Source organism: Schistocerca gregaria, chromosome 4, assembly GCF_023897955.1.
Source record: "Schistocerca gregaria isolate iqSchGreg1 chromosome 4, iqSchGreg1.2, whole genome shotgun sequence".
NCBI classification, from domain to species: Eukaryota; Metazoa; Arthropoda; class Insecta; order Orthoptera; family Acrididae; genus Schistocerca; species Schistocerca gregaria.
In genome coordinates, this window is record NC_064923.1 from 208,869,220 (window position 1) to 208,894,476 (window position 25,257).

Below are 25,257 nucleotides of genomic sequence, written 5' to 3' on the forward strand. Positions count from 1 at the left end.
TTTTGATATTTCTTTTAATATTATCTCTTCTCTTTTTTTATATTGAAAACTGTTCCGATGCGCCTCATTTTATGACAATTACTTAATTACTTATACGTTTGTAAACAAAAAAAAATATATCAGACTTGTGTACGAGAGTAGCTCTCGAATGTGTATCAATTATAAAGCAAAATGGAAAAAAAATCGTCTTTTGGATGGCTCGAGGGAGCAGCAAAATGACACCTTTCCCGGCGGAAGCTTCCAGACACGTATCCCCGCGCGTTTTTTTTCCAGGTGTGAGAAACGAGGAGTGAGAGAGGAAGCAAGGCGAGTGGGACGGGGTGGAGGTGGAGGTTGTGCCCGGACGGCGACGGAAACGAATGCGCGCGGCGCGCCATTCATCATGCAGGCGCGGGCAATATAGTGGGCGAGGCGTGCGCCGCGGGTTGCCTACCTGGGCCAGGCGCAGCGTCTTGCCGGGCGGCAGGAAGAGCAGCGGCGGGTCGTTGACGGGCGTGACGTTGACGTGGAGCGCGAAGCGGTGGCGGCCCTGCAGGTAGCCGGGCAGCGTGAACTCCGCGTCGGGCGACAGCTCCACCTCCAGCGAGACCGCGTCCTGGTGCTGCTCCGAGCCGTCGTGCGTGTACCGCACCTGCCAGCCGCACACGGAAAGAAATGTTACTTGCTGTTTATCCGTCCACTAAAAAAAATGGTTCAAATTGCTCTGAGCACTATGGGACTTCACTTCTAAGCTCATCAGTCCCCTAGAACTTGGAACCACTTAAACGTAACTAACCTAAGGACATCACACACATCCATGTCCGAGGCAGGATTCGAACCTGCGACCGTAGCGGTCGCGCGGTTCCAGACTGTAGTGCCTAGAACCGCTCGGCCACACCGGCCGGCCATCCACTACACAATCTGAAGAAAAGCATCCGAACAACCTCAGGTAATTCGGAACTGACCACTAGACGTCACGAGAGGAGGACCCGACAGTAGCGGAGATTCGTGCACCTTCGGCTGGCTTACACTAGCAGCCGCGGCTCCAAGCAGCAAACGCGTACAGCAAACAGGAGCTGGCTTATGTATCCATATGCACTGAAGTAGGATATCTTCTTGCCCTCTTCAGCGCTTTGTCTGCCTTTAGTACGTGATGGTGGTTGTTGTGGTTCCTAGAGAAGCGAAGATATTTTGAGGACTGCGGTACCCAGTTTTAAGGTAAGTTGCTGTATTTGGGTTGGTTGATTCGGGCGAGGGGACAAAACAGCGATGTCATCGGTCTCACCGTGTTAGGGGAGGATGGGGACAGAATTCAGCCGAGCCCATTCAAAGGAACCACCCCGGAATTTGCCTGAAGCAGTTTTAGGGAAATCACGAACAATCAGGATGATCGAAAGCGGGATTGAAACGTCATCTTCCTGAATGCGAGGCCAGTGTGCTAATCACTGCGCCACCTCCGTCGGTGCTTTATTTTGTCTACCTGTGTTGTGTAAGGAATGACATCTACCAAACGTTTCATGATGATTTCTGTAAAAGAAGTACAATACGACGAGATTCCACTGCGTGTTCGTCGTGGAGTACAAGCCACCAGCCTGTCTTTCAGTATCGTTCAGAAGTAATTTCAATTTTTAAATTATATTTTCTACTTTTTACTTCTTTTCAGACTGAACTGGGACGATATGGGAAAAGTAAGAGTAAAATGGAATAAGGAGCGGATGAAAATGGAAGCGAGCGAGGGTGGCTGCTGAAGCGTTTTGAACGATTAGAAAAGAAGAAGATCGCCTCTAAAGAGACAGTATAAAAGCAGAAAAAATGAAGACTGAAGGACAGTAGAAGAAAGCTGTACTTCAGTCGCGTGTTCCAAAATAAACACACAGAGAGTGGCCGTAGAAAGTCAGTTACAAAACGGCGAAGTAAACGGGAAATAATGGGTCAACAGAAGAAACTAAAAAGTGCACTCTGTGTTCGGAGTCATTTGAAGAACGCAGAGTACTGTGAACCAAGTTCAGAGGCTAACCATTTGTTGGATGTGTGGATCAGCAGAATATACTATATTTTATTGAATGTCTCTGTAAAACAGTGAGCTGAACATTGGCGAACTAACCTGAAATCGTAACAATAAGTACCCATGGATATGTGTTCTATTATTGCTCAATAAGTGCCATTGCACGTCGTTAACAACCAATATTAGAATAGAAAGACAATGGTCGATACTCTGAGGGACATTCTACGAACGTTTAGTTTGTAGTTGTTTTATGTTCGGTTTATTCAAGTAATATAGATGTAAAATCATCACTAAATTGTGCTATTCATAGAACATGTGTTGAGACAATCAAATAATGTATTCCGATTAACCACCACAGTTTTACAGTAAGGTCAAAAAAATTTAGCCGGCCAATACTGCACGGCTCTCCCCTATAAAGGAAGGTGGGCATTATTGTCAATAGGGAAGGAGTTGGTCAGGAGACCTGAGTGGTCTAGTCATCGAATATAACCTGAGTAGCAAATCCATCGAGGAGTCGACCATTGGTGAAGTGATTGTAGTGGAAACGCGAGGGAGCGACTCATGTACTGAAGGACAGGGATCGTCGAGCATAGCAGGGGGGATCCTAAAGCAGTGGTCGTCAAACTATGGCCAGAGAGTGACATGCAGCTCGAATCAAGAATACATGCGACCCGCCGTTATCATCCGAATGTTACAATAATATACATCCAGCAACTAACAGCCGAAGTCAAATACGTCAACTAACATAAAGAGCTCCTTTAGAGTGTAGTTTTCTGCTCAGTAAGAAATAAAACTACTGAGTCATTAAAAGTGTGCTTAATTTTAATTGAAATTGGTAAGTTCGGCTGTGGAATGAGTACAGTTGGGCGCTTACCTTAGAGGCAGAGCGTTAAGCAGGGTGGCGCCTGATCACTGCAAGGTTAAAACCTACAGGGTGTGAGAGGGACTACGCTTTATTGTTTGTCTTTCAGGACTGATAATTCACGAAGTTGCGCAACTGGTTCGACACGTAAGTAAAATGGATACTTGTATTCGCATTAACCCTTTCGTGGTTGATGGATCATATACGTCCCACTAACTTTGAGCGCCAGTTCGAGTGTCGGGATACATGTTACCCAGCTCTGCACGGTGCTGCCATCTAGGGACGACTGTACTGGACCTAACAAAAAAAATCGGGACTGCACTGCAAAGCCAATAGAGAAGCGGTGACTACTTTTGTTGACTGACCTGTATATATAGCCGCTGCAACACCACTTATTTGTGTCATTCTTCAGTTTTCATCATTTCTCACTTTCCAGCGATGTCTGAAGTAAGTAATTCATCATATTATTAACTTAATAATCATTTTTTAGTACAACTACTGTGTGGAATGTATTTCTCAGTGACTGTACTATCTTATAATCGAAATAAACTTAGTGGAACACATGTGTCCCAGCAGACATTTGTAAAGATTAGCAAGGAAATTGATTAATGGGTATTCATCGAGGAAAAAGAGGGCATCAATGCCCACTTTCTTCCCTACAAAGAGAGGAGTATCTAGTGTGCCAGATGACGTCCGGCACGTGAACGTAGGCAAACATGTACCGAAAGACAGTGGCACTAGGAAGCGATGCAGATTCTGCAGCATAAAGTATAAAGAGAAGAGAACAAAAGTTGTTTGCACTGCTTGTGGTGTACCACTCTGTACCACACCATGTTTTTCCAAGTTTCATGACATGTAAAATTGTGTAAGTATTGATCATGTATCATGAAAACTGAAATTAATGAATATTTTTACACTGGCTCTACACAAATAAAAAGATTACATGCATGTATAATTTGTAGTTATTTTATTCTCTGCAAAGTCCTGTTTATGGATAAAAAAATAAAATTACAAAATCAGTCAGTCAGCAGAAAAGGTATCTTGCGTTGGTTCATGGGACATGTGTGTCCCACTCCCTGTTGTTAAAAAATGGACAACTTAAAAAATATTTTGGTGGTGAAAATGTAATCATGGGACTGAAAAGAAACTGTTATCACCTTAATATTTTAAAAATCTGTAAAAAATGAATTTTATCCATGAAAGGGTTAGAGATGGTCATTATCTAACGTGGTACCTTACTTATTTGTAACAATGAACATTAAATTAATTAAGGCTGCTTAATACACAGCAGTGAATACAAGAAACCTGGGATTTAAATAATTTATGAAACCCTTGTGATGCTGTTTCATATTCAATTCTGTACTTAAATATGAATACAGATACTGCACTGCTGAGCCAAAGAAACTCACACACCTGTGTAATATCGTTTACGGTCCCCGTGAGCACGCAGAAGTCCCGCAACCTGAAGTGAGATGGACTCGACTACTGACTGAAGTACTGCTCGAGGGAACTGATACAACGAATCCGGCAGGTCTGGCCATAAACCCCTAAGATTACGAGGGGGTGGAGATCTCTTTTAAACAGCACTTTGCAAGGCATCCCAGATATATTCAATAATGCTCATGGCTGGAGAATCTGTCTGGTGGCCAGCGGAAGTTTTTAAACTCAGGAGAGTGTTCTTGGAGCCACTATGTAGCAATTGTGGACGTGTGAGGTGTCGCACTGTCGCGCTGGAAAGGAATTGCCCAAGTCCACCGGAATGCATAGTGGACATGAAAGGATGCAGGTGATGAGACAGGCCGCTTACGTACGTGTCTCCTGTGATTGTCATATCTAGACTTATCAGGGTCCCCTATCAGTCCAACTACACACGCCTCCACCAATCTGAACAGACCCCTGCTCACATGCATAGTCCATGGATTCATTAGGTTATCTCCATACCCGTACACATCCATCCGCTCGATGCAATTTGAAACGACACTCGTCCGGCCAGGCAACATGTTTCCAGTTATCAACAAACCAATGTCAGTGTTGGGTCTCATGTACGGTTCAAATGGTTCAAATTACTCTGAGCGCTATGGGACTTAACTTCTGAAGTCATCAGTCCCCTAGAACGTAGAACTACTTAAACCTAACTAACCTAAGGACATTACACACATCCATGCCCGAGGCAGGATTCAAACCTGCGACCATAGCGGTCACGCGGTTTCAGACTGTAGCGCATAGAACCGCTGGGCCACTCCTGACGGCTCTCATGTAAAGCGTAAAGCTATGTGTCGTGCAGTCATCAACCGTACACAAGTGGGCCTTCGGCTCCGAAAGCCTATACAGATGAATGGTTCGCACGCTGACACTTGTTGTTGGCTCAGCACTGAAATCTGTAACAATTTGCTGAAGGGCTGCACTTCTGTCACGTTGAGCGATTCTCTTCAGTCATTGTTGGTCCCGTTCTTGCAGGATCTTCTTTCGGCAGCAAAGATGTCGGAGATTTGGTGTTTTACCGAGTTCGTGGTATCAGCTGTGCACTCGTAAAATGGTCGTACGGGGAAGTCCCCACTTAAGCGCTACCTCGGAGAGGCCATGTCCCATCGCTAGTGTTTCAACTATAGCACTACGTTCAGACTCACTTAAATCTTGATAACCTGCCATTATAGCAACAGTAACCGATCAAACAAGTGCGCCAGGCGTTGCCGACCCACAGCGACGCGTTCTGCCATTTCAAATCTCTCTGTATTTGAATACGCATGTCTATATCATTTCTTTGGCGCTTCAGTGTGTTATTAATCAAAGTTGTCCGCACACATACTAAAACAGACAACACTTCACCTCACTACAGTAGTCTCAGAATTGTTGGATCGGTGTAGTTGGCAGCATTCTGAAAAAGGCCTCAGTCAGCACGGACTGTTTCGAGTGGTGTTGACATGATGTGATCACCACTTGGGGCCCGGCAGTCAACTTACCGCTCTTTATTATAGCTAGTCAATTACGAGCTGCCATTATACTGACGTATGTACGTAAGTTATCAATTAATAATTCGACTGATACATATGCTGTCCGAATTGCCGCCCCACAATGTCAGTATTGGCTCTTGAGCAAAAACGTTTTACGAGCACTGTGCTAAAATATCGCATGAAATCAGCGGAGGAAATTACTCGGAGTTTCTAACTGCTACCAGCAGTCCATTTAGCACCATAGCGATGAGTAGGTAGTTAAAAATGAATGAGGAACATTTATCGATAAACTCACTATAAGCGACACATTACTGTGGTCAGTGTTAAGCTACGCTTGTGGTACTGTAAGGGACGACGTCACTAGTCAGTGGATGACTATAAACGAGTACTGCGTAATGATGAATCACCTTATGCTCCATGGCACCCCGATGGAAAGGTTTGGTTTTGGCAAACGCCTGGAGACCGTTACCTTCCACCGTGTGTAGAGGATACAGAGGATGTGGTGTTGCTTTGTGGCGGTATTTTTCGGGGTCAGGTTGTCATCCTCCCAGTGTTCCTGAAAAAACGTTAAATGCGGGTGGATATGAACACAGTTCACAGTAGAGGAGCTGTTCGATAACGGTCACTTTATCTACTTGAGAATGCTCTGTGTCATAAATCAGCATCTGTGGGCAATAATTTGTGGACAATAACATTCTTGGAAAGAAGCGGCCTGTCCAAATTTCCGACTTGAAACCTGTAGAACACCTCTCTAGTGAGATACTATGTCGGCTTCCTTTCATATCCCACGGTGCAACATTATTACCGTATCTGCTTTCGCTCTTGGGGGACGGATGTGCTTCCATACGTCGACAGACACTGACACCTCACTGAAACTGTCCCCATTAGAGTTCATGACAAAGGCGAAGGCTGAATGCAATCTTTTTAATGTTCACTTATAGGTGTCCAGATACATTACAACAGAGAAGAGAGACCGTTAGAATTTATGTTTGCGGTTCTACATTATGAATTTATTACTTTATCTATGGTCTTCTCCATTGTTTTATAATTGATGCTCCGAGCTGTATTGAGCGCTCCAGAAATGGATTGCGTCCACAAAACTATACCTCGATTAAAACAAAAAAATGGAATACAGTCAAGCACCGAAGAGGCTGATGTGGGCGATTTGCCTTGGACGGCTAGCACAATATGACTACAGGAGCAATGGTTGTACTCTTCAGTTCTGGACACGTTTGCATGCTTCCTGTCAACGAGCAGTGTTGTGTTTGCTTTGGGGGATGGTAATAGCGTCAGTTTATTGTTGCGTCCTTCAGAATATATGGAACACGTCTACGGAAAAGAGAACCAGGCTGCCGGTGATTTAGGTGGAACTTGGTTACCGACCATGGTCTGCCAAAACACATGCGAGCTTGTTGTGCGGGCCTAACTCTGCTAAACTCAGTCTTTCTCGGAAGTACCAGGTACAGCACAACATTTCAATCACTATTGCGGTGTCGCATTTTTCGGTCGGCACAATTCACTTGAGTTCGGCATAATCGTGGTGTGAGCGCTATTTACTCTTCACTATTAGTTCGTGGTATGAAAGGCTTTCACATGTCCAGTGGCTCTTTGCACAGAAAGAGGCAGTTTAGTGATTTATCGTCACAAGTATTTAAAGTGAATGGGAGTAATAGAAGAGAGGGACAAGGATTTTCAATAACTATTATGCAGTCGTATAATCGAAGAGTACAGCAAATTTGTTGTGAAACGACATTACAATACCATGCAGAAAGAATTTAAAGATTTAGTTGACAGTGAAACAGCAAAAAATTACAAATCAGGATAGCCGTAAGGTTACAAAAACAGCTCTTCTGTCGAGTGTTGTAATCAATGTGCGATTCGCTCACTTTGGTGACCAGAGAAATATCCAGAATCAGAATATTTAGATATTATTGTCACATACACAATTTTTAGAGGTGTATTGGACTTGATGTTCTATAAATGTAACTGCCACAGAATTTTTAGCAATTTCCTTACATAGTTCACACCCGCAGAATTAAATCTGTATTCATTTTGTGCTACCTCTCCGACAAAACTGCCTTAGCTTCATCATTCAATAGTATCTGATCTTCTATTGGAAGAGAGATAATTAGAGCCTGCAGCCTTCGATGTGGGTTGTTGGCGTAATAAGACAGAAAAGTATACGTACTGAAGTTTCATCATCCTTGTACCTTCTGATCGAGCTTGCTAAAGCGACCCATAATAATTTCATTTGAAATCATCGGAAAAAACAACTGAAGTAAATTAAGTCCAGTTAATATTGTGTAACTCTTGGTTCTGTAAACACAGATTCATTTGCAGTTCCGCTCAGTTCCAGAAGTGAGATTATATGACAGTGCATCGATACTTAATACTATATAAAGAAAAGATATGAACAAAGAGGAAACTACACTGTGATAATCTGCCTTTTAACTTTCTAGAACACTCACTTCGACAATTTGAATTCCCCTTAGAACTGAGGATGTAGTCAATAAAAGGTGTTTAACTAACTAGTTCTCCCTTGATATTTTCTTCCTCTTACAGGAATTCCGTTTCAGGAGAGCTGTGGAAATTTGTAACCCTGTAAGTCACCGAAATAAAAGCGAGTTCCACATTCAAGAGACACAAAAGGTCTATCTAGAGCACTATTTCAAAAATCTTTTACACTGTTGTTAGGGGGTTCTGATAAGTCTTTGAGTAACTACGAGATCTCTCTTTCTGCTCAAGACTGCTAGACAACCGTACATATTTATTGTGTGAACTGGATGAAACAGTGGAAAGAGAAAGAAGTATTGTTTTCTTGATACTGATGGGCCTTCCGCAATGATCGGCCGGCAGAGTTATGACGCTCGTACCTGCAATTATCAGAGAAAATACTTCAAGATGAAGCCATAATGACAGATACATCACAGCAACGCTAATACAAGTATTAAAATAATTAACCCCACTTTATTAAGAATATCGTAAATACGACCGAGATCCTGAGCATTCAGTCGGATCTATGCAAGTAGTCTACGTTAGAATTCTATTTACGGGAAAAATTAAGTATCTTGTGAATTGATAGTATTGTTACAGCCAGTGACTGATTTGCTTTTCTCGGTAATCAAAAGGTATTTTAAGTTTTATACTTCTATGGTCATACATATAGTCATTACCAAAGTATTAACCAACTTTTTCTTATCCAAGTTCTCCGAGGGAACCGAAGTAAGAGGATAGTTCCTTGTTGTGATGACATTCTCACAAACTGGGTTAAATTAAATTCAAATACGTCTTACAAATGCGTTGGCTCTGTGATAAAGACAATACAAATATATGAAATGAGGTGGGGCTATCGAGCTTACATATCTGTCACCAAGAACGCCTGAGTTGAGAACCATGTCGAGGACTACTGTTTATATTACTTTGGAAACGTAGAATTGTTTCCAGTTGATGGTTTGTGTCGTGGAGTGATGTTAAAACCCTCTTCAATGTCGAACATAGCAGAAAACTAAAATACACTCCTCCCGCATGAAGGTCCAAAGGTACCGGCTGGCCGCCGTGTCATCCTCAGCCTACAGGCGTCACTGGATGCGGATATGGAGGCGCATGTGGTCAGCACACCGCTCTCCCGGCCGTATGTCAGTTTCCGATACCGGAGCCGCTACTTCTCAATCAAATCGCTCCTCAGTTTGCCTCACAAGGGCTGAGTGCACCCCGCTTGCCAACAGCACTCGGCAGACGGGATGGTCACCCATCCAAGAGCAAGCCCAGCCCGACATCGCTTAACTTCGGTGATCTGACGGGAACCGGTGTTACCACTGCGGTAAGTCCGTTGGCGCGAACATAGCAGAAACGAGTCTTCAAGACCGAACCACAGCTTTGGAAATATCGGCTACCAATCCACTATAGCAATCGTGGAGCTGCCCCCATCAATTCGACGAATACAGTATTTTTACAGTCTGCTTCTGTTCTTCTTAACAGCACGACGTTTCTCAAACAATTCCACACAGCGGTATATATGCTCCGCCAACGACCTTGCCTCTAGGGTAACATGGTTCCCGTCAGATCACTGATGTTAAGCGTTATCGGTCTAGGGCAGCACTTGAATGGGTGATCGTTGTTGGGACGTGAGGTGTACTCAGCGCTTGTGAGGCCAATTGAGGTGATACTTGATTGCGATCTAGCGGTTCCGGTCACAAAAACTCTAACGATCGCGAAAGCGATGTGCTGACCATGTGTCCCCCAATATCCGCACCCAGTGACGCCTATGGACTGAGGATGAGATGTCTGCCCATTGATACCGTTGATTCTCAAGGCCTGTTTGGACGGAATTTGAGTTTGATATGTGCACAGCATAGGGGAGTTATGTAAGAATTTTACGAAGGAGGATCAGGTAGTGATAGTGGGTGGAGCATTGAGCAGTCTCGATAGGGGCCGGGAATATGATGTAGGTGGTGACCTGGTAAAGATAGCTACTCAAACTGGTGGCACAAATTTGCAGTTCGTTCAAATGTCTCTAAGCACTATGGGACTTAACATCTTAGGTCATCAGTCCCCTAGACTTAGAACTACTTAAACCTAACGACATCACACACATCCTTGCCCGAAGCAGGATGCGAACGTGCGACCGCGATCGCAGTAGCAGCGAGGTTCTGGACTGAAGCGCCTGGAACCGCTCGGCCACAACGGTCGGCTGTGCAGTTCTGGCAGCTGTTTGAGCATCATGATCGAGCTCACCTTAATGTGGCTGTTAGGCGCGTTAACGTGGGGCTGGGGAGGGCGCCGGTGGCAGAGCGCTTGGGTCGCATCTCAATGGTGCCAGTTGGGTCTATCAGTAGATCGGGTTTCACGAGGGCATGGCCTGCACGTCAGTAAGTATGGGAAGGGGATTCTGACTAAGCTTATAGGTCACAGTGGAATGGGTGGTGGTTGTTGTGTCATTCATAGAAAAAATCCTGTAATAGCTGGTGTTAGAGATGCACCTTTTTTAGATTGAAGTCAGCTGATAGGTATACCTGCTTAAAGGAAGTCCCTCTAACTAAGGGTTCACCTTCCGAGGACGTAATGATTCCAAGTAGAGAAGGAATTAGCATATTTCATCAAAATATAAGAGGTATTAGAGATACAGTTAATGAACTGCTTACAGATGTTTACTATGAAATGATTGGAATATCAGAGCACCACTTAAATAATCTGACAATTCTGAGGCTTCTTTTACCAGGCTACAGATTAGCTAGCTGTTTCTCAAGGAGTTCCTTGCGGGGGTGAGTGGTGCTGTACGTAAGAAACAGTATTCCATTTGGGTCCATAGACGTATCACGACACTGCATTGAGAAGATATTTGAATGTTGTAAAGCGGTAGTTGAATTTAGTGAAACTAAACATCTAATTGTTGTTGTTTATAGGTCCCATAACTCCGACATCAGAGCATTTCTGCTCAAGCTAAAGAGGGTTCTTGATAGACTTTGTAGGAAGTACCAGAAACTAGTTATATGTGATGACTTCAATATAAATTTTGTATATGATGGTGCAAGAAAAAGGATGTTGGTAGATCTCCTAAATTCATATGATCTGATGCAAACTGTGTTTTTTCCAACTAGGGTGCAGGGGAACAGTATCACAGCCATAGACCATATTTTTATTTATTCTTAATTACTAGATGGGCATTCTGTTAGTAAATGCGTGAATGGCCTTTCAGACCATAATGCACAAATTTTAACACTAAAAGGCTTTTGTATTCAAATCAAAGTCATATTTAATTACAAACTATGTAGGAAAGTTAATCCAACAGCAATAGAGAGTTTTTTAAACCTTGTCAAGGAACAAGAGTGGAAGGATGTTTATAGTGCCGGTAACACAGATGATAAATACAATGCTTTCCTTAACACATTTCTCTTGCTCTTTGAGAGTTGCTTTCCATTAGAACATTCTAAGTGGGTAGTAGCAGTAATGGGCAGCCTGGGTGGATAACTAAAGGGATAAAGATATCATGTAGAACAAAGTTGGAATTATATCAAAATGTTAGATGTAGTCCCAATCAAGCTACAGTAACCAATTACAAACAGTATTGTAAGGTGCTTGAGAATGTTATCAGGAAGGCAAAGAGTGTGTGGTATGCAAACAGAATAGCTAATTCACAGGATAAAATTAAAACCATCTGGTCAGTTGTGAAGGAAGTGTCTCGTCAGCAACACAAGGTCAACGATATAAAGTCAATTCACAGTAAAAATATTTCTCTTACTGATAAATCAGATTTATGTACAGTATTTAACAATCATTTACTAAGCATTACTGGTGAATTAAATTAAAATTTACTTTCTGCAGGAAATCATATGACTTTCTTGGCAAATGCCTTTCCCAGATTGTGTCTGAAACACTCCTCTGAGATACAGTTAAGAGGGAGATTGAGTCAATAATTAAATCACTGAAGACTAAGGACTCTCATGGTTATGATAGAGTGTCTAGGAGAATATTAAAGTACTGTGCTGCACATGTTGGCCCTGTATTTAGCCATATTTGTAATTTTTCCTTTAGGAACGGTCAGTTTACTGAGCGCTTAAAGTACTTAGTAGTAAAGCCGCTTTATAAAAAGGGAGAAAGGGATAATGTAGATAATTTTAGACCTATGACTATGCCATAAGTGTTTGCAAAAGTTATTCAAAAAGCTATGTATGTAAGGATAACTTATCATTTTATTTCACACGATTTGCTATCAGATGTACAGTTCGGCTTTAGAAGTCGTTTAACAACTAAAATGCTATATTCTCTTTTCTCTGTGAGGTACTGGATTGGTTAAACAAAAGGTTTCGAACGCTTGGCATATTTTTTTTATTTAACTAAGGCATTTGACTGTGTTGATCACAAAATATTGCTGCAGAAGTTGGACCATTACGGAATACGGGTTGTTGCTCACAATTGGTTCATCTCTTACCTTAGCAACAGGCACCAAAAGGTCATTATTCGCAATGTTGATAACGGCTGTGATGTGGGGTCTGAGTGGGGCACTGTCAAGTCGGGGTGCCCCAGGGATCAGTGTTGGGGCCACTCATATTCCTTATTTATATGAATGATATGCCCTCTAATATTATGGGTAACTCTAAAATATTTCTGTTTGCTGATGACACTAGCTTGGTAGTAAAGGATGTTGTGTGCAAATAGTGCAGTACATGACCTCAGTTATGGCTTGTAGAAAATAAACGAACGCTAAATCGCAGTAAGACTCAGTTTTTACAGTATCTAACACACAATTCAACGGAACCTAACGTTTTAATTTCACAAAATGGGCATACGATTAGTGAAACGGAACAGTCCAAATTTCTAGGTGTTCAGATAGACAGTTAGCTGTCGTGGAAAGCCCACTTTCAGCATCTTGTTCAAATATTTAATACTGCCATTTTTACTATTCGACCAGTATCTGAAGTGAGTGATCGTTCGACACGAAAATTAGTCTACTTTGCATTTTTCATTCGCTATTGTCGTATGGTATTATATTTTGGGGTAACTCTTTTCATTCTAAAAGGATATTTTTGGCTCGGAAACGGGCGGTTCGGGCAATAAGTGGTGTTAGTTCACGAACCTCTTGTCGACCTCTGTTCACGAGTCTGGGTATTTTGACACTGGCCTCGCAATACATATATTCCTTACTGTCGTTTCTTGTTATCAATATTAGTTTATTCCCAAGAATAAGCAGCTCTTACTCGGTTAATACTCCACAGAAAACAAACCCTCAGTTGGATCGGACTTCCTTAACTCCTGTGCAAAAAGGTGTGCAATATACTGCTGCATCCATTTTCAGTAAGCTGTCACTCGAATTCAAAAATCTTAGCAGTAATCCACGCGCTTTCAAATCGAAACTGAAGAGTTTCCTTTTGGATCACTCCTTCTATTCTGTCGAGGAGTTCTTTGAAAAATTAAGCTGATTTTTATTGTGTTGCTGATAGCGTTTACTTAAACATATGTACTTACTTTTTTAAGGTTCATGAACATTACTTTCATCTGTTATTACGTTTATGTTGTAACTTCATGTACTGACACGTTCCATGGCCTTGGAGATATGCTTCTCAATTTGGTCCTACGGAACTTGACGAGTAAATAAAAATAAATAAAATAAAAACTCACATATGCTTATCTTGTGCTGCAAGCAAAAACATATACCGCGAAAATGAAAGAATGCAAGAGTAATATTGTTGCGTAACAGAGAAGGAAATAATAAATGTGAGGACCCCAGAAGGATAAATATTTTGACACAGCTTGTAAATTTTATGCAAGAATTTTAAACAAAATACTTAAAACAACAGCAGTAGGATAACAGATAGGATTTGGAAACGGAGAATCAACGACTGACGCAGGTTTTTTTATTTTACAGCAAACCTTTGATTGCCAACTGGTTGCTGATTTTTTCAACCTCTTCAAGTTTACTTTCAGACTATTGCAGAAATTTTACCCATGTTTAAGGTTTACGACAGATTACTGACAAGCAGAGAGAGTTTAACAAAGAGACAAACTGTTTCTCTAGATTTTGAGAAGGCTTTCGGTATTATTTTTAGAAAAAGGTACGCAGAATAGATAGAAGTATGCCACGCTACTCCCATCTAGTATCAATTGGGCGCATACCTCATTCGTGATTATACACCGCAAACGCAATTTCCGGGGAATAAAAGAGCGCTACCCTTTACAGCTATGAAAAGTCTGTACAAACAAAAATCTGTGGTCTTGTAGCAGTAATATGCAAGCCGTATGTACAGAAGCGATACAAACAAATAAAGGGGACGAGACCAGCCTAAAATCACTGCTATTCCTTCATGACCTTTTAGTGATATTTTAAAGAGAAGATGATTTACAAAGACGAATTTATGAACTAAATAAAATATGTACAGATTATCGTATGAAGCTACCTTCTAGTAAATATAAGCCAAATGAGATCTGTGGAAAATATTCAGTGAGAATTAAGACGAGACTGGAATAGAAGGGAGAACCGATAGAGGTACTCACGGTACCCTCCGCCACACACCGTCAGGTGGCTTTCGGAGTATGGATGTATATGTAGAAGATAGTAGTTAGTATTAAAAAAACCGGACAGGTAAAATATATTAACTATCTTGGATACAAAATGTAGTATGAATACGGAGGGTATGCCGATTACGTTGAATAGATCCGAAAATATCTGTGCTACAGTTAATAGAACTTTGAAGCATAAAACACAGAAAGAAATAAGACTGAACGTATATAAAATAGTCACATTATCAGTTCTTTTATATGGAAGTGAACCGTGGGTACTGAATAAAAGACCAGGAAAGCAAGTACAGGGAACAGAAATATGATTTCGTCGAGAAGTGATTGGATGTAAAAGACTAGATGGAATGCGTGATGAAGATCTTCGAAAGGATTTGAAAATTAGGAGTGTGAAAGAAGAACTGGTGTAAAACATGAAGAAATGGAATGGACACCTACATAATACTGGATGTAGAGAGAACATCACGCCAGATAAAGAACCTCTAGAAAACCGAGGAAAAGATGCGAACCATAAAAGACCACATACGGCCTAATACGCAAAGTGCAGAGAAGAAGAACTGCCCATCTCGATCATCTGATCAGATTCAGGGATCACAAAATTATTTGCAACAGCCTTGATGGTAAGATCCGCTCTGTGGTGCCAATTAAAAGAAACACTGTTCTGCGTCGCTGTCGTCAATGGTAAAATGACTTTTATAGTCAGTACTTAATATGGGTGCAGTCACAAGGGATTTTTTTATTTTATTCTACGTCACAGTAAGGTCATTGCAGAACAGACGTATATTAGGCCTCAAAATCAGCATATGATCAAAACCGGTACTTGATGAAGTTTCATTTAGAAAGTTCGCAATTTTGTTCTGAAATATGCTTTTCATTTACGAATTGTGGACACTAGCTGCAGATATTGTTCAAAAGTAGGTCGAGGGCTTGAGAAGGAGCGCACTGTTGAAACAGAAGTTAGTAGCTTGGCCCTAAGTCTGTCAGAAACTGAAGGCTTACTTATTATCCCCTGCGGCAGGCTTAACCGCAGTTTGCGATTCCTTCCGCAGACAACCGTGAGCCAGGTCCCTAGAGAGGCAAGCTACCAGAACTCCTGATACTGCCACAAGTTTGAGGGCAGCCGACGCGCAACACACCAGCCTGTATCTCTCAGCACACCAAGAAGGATGTGCGGGCTAGGGAACGAATTACCTCTACACAGGAGACTAACGGAATCAAGGTTGTCAAAACTCCTCGTTCATAATGTCTGAAATGGCACAGATGTGCGAGGGTTGGAAATTTAATACTGCCAACAATTTATTTACAACGTGTACAAGTGAGATAAATGTTACGAAGTTTTACCATCCACTAAAATAGTGACAGGCGTTTTAGAATTTGTTTTGATAGTTCGAATGGAGCGGCGTATTGCCCGACGAATCGCTGTAAGAGTTCTTAAGCGCATGCGGTAAAGTGCTTCCTTCTATTAGGAATCCATTTGAAGTCACAACGGCTTAGTTCCAAAGAGAATGGCGGGGGCACAGCAATTCCCTGCTCCATCTATCGAACAAACCAGTCGTAACATGCCCATATACGCCAGAGCAGAGTCCTACAAACTGAAGCGCGGATTCTGCAAGAAGAGTCACCGTATCGTATTCTAAGCTCTTCATTTCTGGCATACATCCTGCGACTAGCTTAGAGAAAGAAGCGGTGACAGTTTCTGCAGGATCCGCCCACGACTATGCAGGACTATGCTCGGTAGCATATGGCGCAATTTGAGACTGGTATGTTCGTTCAGTGGTACTGGGAAGTGCTGTACCACCATCAGAGTTAAGCCCTTGTGACTTTATCTTGACCCTAAGATGAAGGAAGAGCTTCGCGGCATTCGCATCAGAACTGTTACAGGGATTCGTTGGGCCCTAGATCGCTCCATTCAAACCATCACCACAACTGACGCTGCTAAGGGTATCGAACGATTTCCACATCACTGGCAACGGGTTATGCACAATACTGGTTACTGCTTTCAAGTACAGTGAAACTTTGAAACGTGTATCTATTTTGTATGAGTTGTAAATAAATTGTTGCCAGTATTAAAGTTCCAACTGTCTTAAGACAATGAGTTCATCCTACCCTCGACACTGAGGTTTTCTGTGATTCCCTAAAGTCAGTTAAGGCAACTACCACAACGGATTCTTTGAAAGGGCATTGGCGGTCTCTTTATCGACCCTTCCCCAATAAGAGCTTGGGTTACGTTCCTAATGGCCTCGCCGTCTACCGAATGTTCATCCGCAATATTCCTTCTCCCTCCTCGTTGTCTTACCTGCAGTAGCTGCAATTTCTCAATGTGCTTGACTCTTAATTAAATCCGGTCTCTGTCTTTTCATCTCTGCTGCTTATAATTAATGACTATTAGAGAATATGAAGAAATATTAAAAGCAAAAAAGGCATGGTGTGGGATACCTGACGATAGAGTGCAATGAGGGTACAGGCATAAGTGTCTCGGACCACACTGTTCAATGCACGTTGCTGAAAATGCATCACACGACCCCCTCATGCTGACGAACGTATCGTCAGTAACGATTACAATGGGTTCGGCATCATCGAGACTGGACTGTGGATCGATGGAAACATGTCGTCTAGTCGGATGAACCACATTTATTGTTACTACAGGTTGATGCTCTAGTGCGAACACGTAGTTATTTATGTCAGCAGGTGCTCGAAACGCAAGCTGCAAGGCAGGCATAGGATGGTGGCGACAATATTATGCTATATGGGGCATTCACATGGACATTCATAGGAGCTATGGTAGTAAATCAAGGACTGTATAGGAACTCCGTAACGTGTACGCAGACATCTAGTACCTCCTATCACTGCAGTCGACCGGACTGGCCGTGAGGATCTAGGTGCTGCAGTCTGGAGTCGAGCGACCGCTACGGTCGCAGGTTCGAATCCTGCCTCGAGCATGGATGTGTGACTGATGACCCAGAAGTTAAGTCGCATAGTGCTCAGAGCCATTTGAACCAAGCCTATCACTGCAAACCTACGAAGGACTTATCGAATCCATGCTACACAGATTCACTGCCGCATTGCATTCCAGAGGTCGTTTCGACAAACTTCACACATAATTACTAACTGTTACGAATATTTTTCTCGCTGACGCATCATACAAAATGATTTGCCACCGAATATATTCGCAACACCGTTTACGGACAATATCTATATACACTCGTACAACTGAATATACCTGTAGAATTATATAATTACATGACACAAAGTTCAGGAGATGAGGTCACAAGTGTTCAGTTGCGTGAAAAACTTGTTTTTGCTAAAAATGGAGTGCAAATTAACCAGATTATTTTCATGTATAATTTGTATGTCCATCCCTGTGATTGACGGTCTGCGGGACTTCAGATATTCACTTATTTAATAAAATGAAACACATGTAATCGACGTTTTGATGTTAATTTAATATATTGCAATCAGCTGTGTAATTCAGTGCATCATGGCTTAACTGACGCTGAGGGGCTGAAATCCAGTCGTATACACGATCCCATCAGTGGTCTACATCTATGAACTGACTTCCGTAGAATATTGTAAAAGAGAGACTGTGTCTGCAGCTAACAGCTATCAACTTCCTGGTTGCAGTATAGTAAAATAACAGCAAAATCGATGGCAGCAGGTCTTTCATTTTATTACATACTTTCATCTGGCAAAGAAACTTTTATAGGTATGAGTATTTAAATAAAGAGATATGTAAACAGGCAGATTACGACCCTGCTCTAGGCAACGCCTATATAAGGCAAGAAGTGCCTGGCGCAGCTTTTAGATTGGTTACTGCGGCTACAATGACAGGTTCTCAAGATTAAAGTGAGTGGTGTTATGGTCGGGGCACGAGGTATGCGACACAGCATCTCCAAGGTAGCGATAAAGTGGGAATTTTCCCGTACGGCCGTTTCACGAGTGTACCATGAACGTCGGGAATCCGATAAAACATCAAATCTCAGACATCGCTGCGGCCGGAAAAAGATCCTGCAAGAACGGGACCAACGATGTCTGAAAAAAAAAATTGTGCAACGTGACACAAGTGCAGCCCGTCCAGAAATTGCTGCAGATTTCGATGCTGGGCCATCAACAAGCGTCAGGGTGCGAACTATTCAACGACACATCATCGATATGGCCTTTCGGAGCCAAAGGCACATTCGTGAACCCTTGATGGCTGCACGACAAAAGCATTACGCCTCGCCAGGGACCCGTCCACATCGACATTAGACTGTTGATGACTGGAAACATGTTGCCTGGTCGGACGAGTCTCGTTTCAGTTGCATCTAACGGTTGGACGTGTACAGGTATGAAGGCAACCTCATGAATTCATGGACCCTGTATGTCAGCAGAGGACTGTTCAAGCTGGTGGATGTTCTGAAATGGTGTGGGGCGTCTGCATTGGAAGTGATATGGAACCCCTGATACGTCTAGATACGAATCTGATACGTGACACGCACGTAAGCATCCTGTTTGATCACCTGCATCCATTCATGTCTTCTGTACATTCCGACAGACTCGGGCAGTTCCAGCAGGACAAAGCCGCCCCCCACACGTCCAGGATTGCTACAGAGTGGCTTCAGGAACACTCTTCTGAATTTAAACACTTCCACTGGCCGCCAAACTCCACAGGCACGAAAATTATTGGGTATTTCTTTGATGCCTTTCAACATGCTGTTCAGAAGAGATCTCCACCCCCTCTTACTCTTACGGATTTATGGACAGCCCTGTAGGATTCATGGTGTCAGTCCTTCCAGGAGTACTTCAGACATTAGTCGAGTGCATGCCAAGTCGTGCTGAGGCACTTTCCTACACGATATTAGGCAGGTATATCAGTTTCTTTGGCTCTTCAGTGTAGTATTTAATAATGAGAGCACTTACTGGCATCCAAAAGACTTCAAGCATAGCTCTAGACATTTTTTTATACTTTTTCTCACTCATTTGCTTATCCTCAAATATTTAATACATTAACTCATTTGTAAGGTAACTACGTTTGAAGCGGTTTTATACGTGGTAGTTCGACTATTTAAAGTATAGAGTGTTTACCGGTTTTTACTATAATGGAAATAAATGGCCATATTTGCGGAATATTCCAAACGTTATTTATGTCAAGTGATCACTGGTGGACTCTTGGTTCAAAAATGGCTCAAATGGCTCTGAGCACTATGGGACTTAACATCTATGGTCATCAGTCCCCTAGAACTTAGAACTACTTAAATCTAACTAAACTAAAATCAACACACAACACCCAGCCATCACGAGGCAGAGAAAACCCCTGACTTTGCCGGGAATCGAATCCGGGAACCTGGGCGCGGGAAGCGAGAACGTTACCGCACGACTGGTGGACTCTGTCAGATTCACCTTATAATGAAGAAACACAGACAAGCTTGATTCGTAGTGATCTGAATGGAAGAGTAACTGTGTTTTACAAGCTATAAGTTTGGTTTGTGTGATTAGATTGTCAGTCCATTTACCCCAAGTAGATGTACATCTGTGTAAGACTGCACGGTGGTATTTGGAAACCGTTGATGTAGGGACAATAGGGACTAACATCTAGTCGACGGTTAGATAATTAGAGGACTAGCTTCGATAGAATGAGAATTCGCAAGGAAATTAACTATATTTTTTCAAAGGAATCGTTCAGGTCCAGCTTCATGTTAACACAGTCGAAGAAAACATGATGGCCAAAAAGAATCTATTACTATCATACACTAGCCTTTATTCGAGGAAAATAGTTTGTGAACATAGGATTGTATGAAAATGAATCGTGGACTGTGGAAAACTGGGGAAGATCAACTGGAGCGTTTAAGGTGTGGCTCTGTAAAATGGTACCGAAAATTGTGAGGACTGATAAGAAGTAAAGTCCTCCGCAGAATCGTCAGGGAGAAGAACGTGTGGAAAACTCTGGCAAGGACAAGGGGCAGGATGACAGAACGCATGTTAAGATATCAAAATATGACTTCCATGGTTCGGAGAGGGTGCTGGAGAGGGTAAAAGCTGTAGGAGGAGACAGAGTAGAATGTATACAACAAATGACGATGCTAGTTGCAAGTGGTACTACAGATGAGGGGATTGCCACAGCAGAGGGATTCGTGGGGGGCTAATGCCGAATATTAAATAAAATAAAATAGAAAGCTTGAGGATACCAAAGATGGATGCCATTCCATCGGAAGAAAAAGTGTTGCCCACAACAAGCAAAATGATGTGGAGGAGGCAATGGAAGCAAGGTATACGAACTTTGAGGAAATTCGAGACAGAAGAAAATGGTGACTGGAGGCGAAGAAGCGGCGTCGGCCGTAGACATCCACAATAAAATGAAACAGCTTGAGGGAAACCATGGTAAACAGAAATGTGAAAGGCTGTAAGGTGATTGGCATACCACTTTTTCCGATGCGAGTCCACTTCATTAACCACTTGGCCACCTTGATCTGGTTTTTCTCCTTCCATTCTATGATTACTTATCTAGCAGCCTCGCCCAATATATTCTAAAGGCTTGGGTACAGAATGTATCTGTTAGTGCTAACGACTACACCGTAATTTTCATTTTAAAGTGAATGCAGATTTTTTACAGTAATAGCCTTGTGCGACTTATTTGAAACTCTACGCCCAGAGATACGTCTCAAAGATTTTTAGTAGTTAAATTTTACGTGTAACCCCCCCTAACTAGTGGGTAATTTCACAAAATATTGTGGAACCCTTACAGCCTGTAAATATGCTTATGAGAATATAGATTTGTACTTATGACTAATAATGGCGCTAAATTATGGTTAAGGATGGCAACTCGGTCGTAATAACAAGCGAATGGGATCTTAACGACTCTGAACATAGCCCAAACAAATAAATGCGCAATACTGAATGGAAGGGGTAATAAAAAACTAAATAGGTAATGAGTGTATCCTCCAATATGGTGGTACACTATTAGAATATCAACGGACCACATTTTACGCGACCTAAATCTTTGCCGCACGTGACTAAAGCGCTATAGACGAGTCATGAAGGAAAGTGTAACCAGTAATTGTAGAGGAAACTCAGAGATCCCTGAAAGTGTGATCAACAAATGTTTGCTCTGCTACGGCGTCGCTAGAGATGAGCTGCACTGCACATGTCGTCACTGACTCCTTGCTCGGTCACAAAAACTTCAGCGAAATGGAACATCTTATAGTCAGTCACCGAAACGCTACGTGGGGGAAAAGAAGATGGCAGTGAGAAGGTGATAGAGGGTAGAGTTACAAAAGCATTAGCTTGGTAGTTGGAGTGAAAAAGCGGAAAGGCTAACAGAGTTCGTCAGAGAGATTCGGCAAATATTTGTTGATAAACTGGTCAAAATCACAAGATGCAGATTATATCATGGTCAGTCAAAAATTCAGAAATTAGGTATTGGATTGTCAGAGGTACCGAGGAGCAGATACTAAATCGGTTTGACAATTCAGTAATGAGGAAGAGTAGACTGAAGTTTAATAGAATCCTCTGGGAGAGTCAAACTGCAAAGAAGCCAGACACTGATGTACTGCTGAATGTGGAGATGTGTTCGATGTTCTGTAGCACTGTATATATTGCAAATAACGCAGACATACCTCTCTTAAAGGGCGATCACGGAAGTTGGACAGACAAAGATTGGTGCTAGCAACGTAACTGTGAAGAAACCTTGGGTAACAAGAGATGTTCTTCAATGGATCAATGAATGAAGGAAGTACAAAAGTGTACAGCGAAATTCAGGGATACGCATATATTAGTGACTCAGAAATTAAATAAATAGCAAATGCAACGGAACCAAGGCCAAATGGTTGCAGAAAAAATATGAAGAAATCGAAAAATAAATAGTCGTCGGAAGAACTCATGTAGTTGCTAACAAGAATAATACATTAAGAATGAAACGACAATAGATGATGATCAGTATGGCTTTATGGAAGGTAAGAGCACCAGAGAGGTAATTTTCAGGTTGTAATCGATAACGGACGGAAGACTTAAGTAAAACAAGGCACCTTCATAGGATTTTTTGATCTGGAAAAAGCGTTAGACGATATAAAATGATGAATGATATTCAAAATTCCGAGAGATACAGGAGTAATTTATACGGAAAGACAGACAATAAACAATATGTACAAGACAAAGAATCCATACATATTATAAAAATGGATATATGTGTAAAGAGTGCTAACTTTTCTTATGAATGAGGACAGTATACCAAAAACCGTTATATCATTTGTAGACTAATAATTGTAGTTATTACACGTAGTATGATTTTAGGTTGGTTAGTACCTCCGAGCACGCGTGTCACAAGTAAGCCATTGTCGTTTATTTTCCCTTGGGCAGCAGGTTAGATACTGAGTCTTCACGTGTCAACGCTAAAGGGATAGCCTATACTGACAGGCGCATTCCACATCGTGGCGCAGTTACGACTTCGCAGAAAACATCAGATAGAAAAATTATGTGTTGTGCTTGTAGAAAGACTGTTAGATGCAGAGAAAAAGCAACTAGCATACTGAAGTGGGTACACATTAAGATACCACCCATATAAAAATCTTTACCTATACCTTTAACACCCTGTACGTGTTTATATGTGTGTTCCACATCCCCTCTCGAACCACTTGACCTATTTCAACCAAACGTTGAACATATTTCACTTACTGTCTGGACTGGATCGCTTTTAGCGTTAGGGCCACTTACTTATCACAGGAGTGGTGGTGGTGATGGTGGTGAAAAAGGAACGTAGCCCACGATACACAAACAACCTTACTTCAGTTATCCAGTACTTAAGAATGAGAGCACCTAGTGATTTGCAACAAAGTTTAGACATAATGTCAAATCTTTACGAATCTTTTTCTCGCTGATAATCTCCACAAATTTATGAAATGAAAATGTTTATCTATTACCACATTTTCGCTGTTCATTTAGTAAAATCGGCGCCTCATACATGACGTTTCAGCCTATTACTTCGTTACTATTAATTGTATTCACGACAAATTTTGCAGGCGGTATTGAGGTATAACAGTGAATGTTCGTAAAAAAATTTTGTCATTCCATGGGACATAACTCGAGAGATACGACTTCATAAACATTGACCTAAGTGAAAATGAAACTGTAAGGCGAAATTAGGTAGAAATACTGGTGAAATACGTGTACATATGTAGGTGAAATACGTTAAATATATGTGAAATGGATATGACATGTGTATATGCGTTCAAGACACGGGTGGAAAGCTCATCGTACACCCCTCGAACGATTTCAACCAAACTGGGTAGGCATACTACTCGTAGTTTCCATGTTGTTGGGGATAAGAATCACCAGAGACCTTCTAGAACAGGGAAATGAAAGAGGAGGAGATGGAGAGAGACAGGGGGACGAAGAGATAAGCAGAGAGTGTGGGGGGGTAGTGGATGGACAGAGAGAGGAGAGGAGAAAATAAAAAAGTGGGGGAAATGACCTGAGAGGGAAAAGAGGATGAGATGGGCACAGTATAGAAATAGGAGTAGAATTACAGGCAGAGGTGGAAGGAGAAAATAGACTAATAAAAGACATAAATAAAAACATGCCTGGATAACGCCAGGTACTCATGTAGTGCACAATAAGAATGGAAAGACGGGAACTATGTAGGGGCTACTCGGATTAAAAAAGGTGTGAGACAAGGATGTAGCCTTCCGACCCCACAATTCAATTTGTATTTCGAACAAGCACTGGCTTCAATAAAGGAAACGTTGAAGGCTCAGATTACAGTTAAGGGTGGGAAGATATCAATGGTATGAGCCGTTGATTAGATTAGTATCCTCAATGAAAGTGAAGAAGAGTTAGAGGACGTGTTGACTGAAATGTACTGTCTACTGCTTACATATTATGGACAGAGTATACCAGAAAAATACGAACGTAATGAGAAGTAGTAAAAATGAGATAGCGATAAACTGAAAATGAAAACTGAGGACCACGAGGTAGACGATACTAAGGAATTTTGCTCACTTTGAAACAAAGTAACACATGACAGACAAACCATGGAGGGCGTAAAAAGAAAACCACAACAGGCATAACGGGTATGGTGAAGAGAAGTCTACTAGTATCAAGGATCTCTCTTAATGCAAGTAAGAAATTTCTAAGATTGGGCGTTCTAGCCACAGCATTGTATGGCAGTGAATTTTGAACTGCAGGAAAACCGGAAAAGAAAAGAAGTGTAGAGTTTGAGAAGTGGTGCAACAGAAGGCTGTTGAAAATTGGGACTGCTAAGGAATGAGAAGGTTCTCCGCAGAATCGGCGGAGAAGGGAACATACCGCAAACAATGACAAGAAAAAGGAGCAGATAAATAGGATGTGTGTTGAGACACTAGGGAATATTTTTCATGGTACTAGAGGACGCTGAAACTGTAAAATCTGTAGGTGAAGACTTAATGAACACACGCATAAGTGGCCGCATGTGGTAACCGTGTGATCCAAGGCACCTTGTCACGCTC

The 25,257-nt window shown here is 41.9% G+C and overlaps 1 protein-coding gene across 1 annotated transcript in view; it reads right to left on the bottom strand.

Annotated features, from left to right (window-relative positions):
• The window catches only part of LOC126266933 (chondroitin sulfate proteoglycan 4), a 551,011-nt gene that overhangs the window by 354,308 nt on the left and 171,446 nt on the right, over positions 1 to 25,257 (bottom strand). Inside the window, exon 7 of the mRNA XM_049971625.1 lies at positions 434 to 631. Within this exon, the coding sequence (XP_049827582.1) occupies positions 434 to 631 (198 nt within the window). The remainder of the gene's footprint in view (positions 1 to 433; positions 632 to 25,257) is intronic.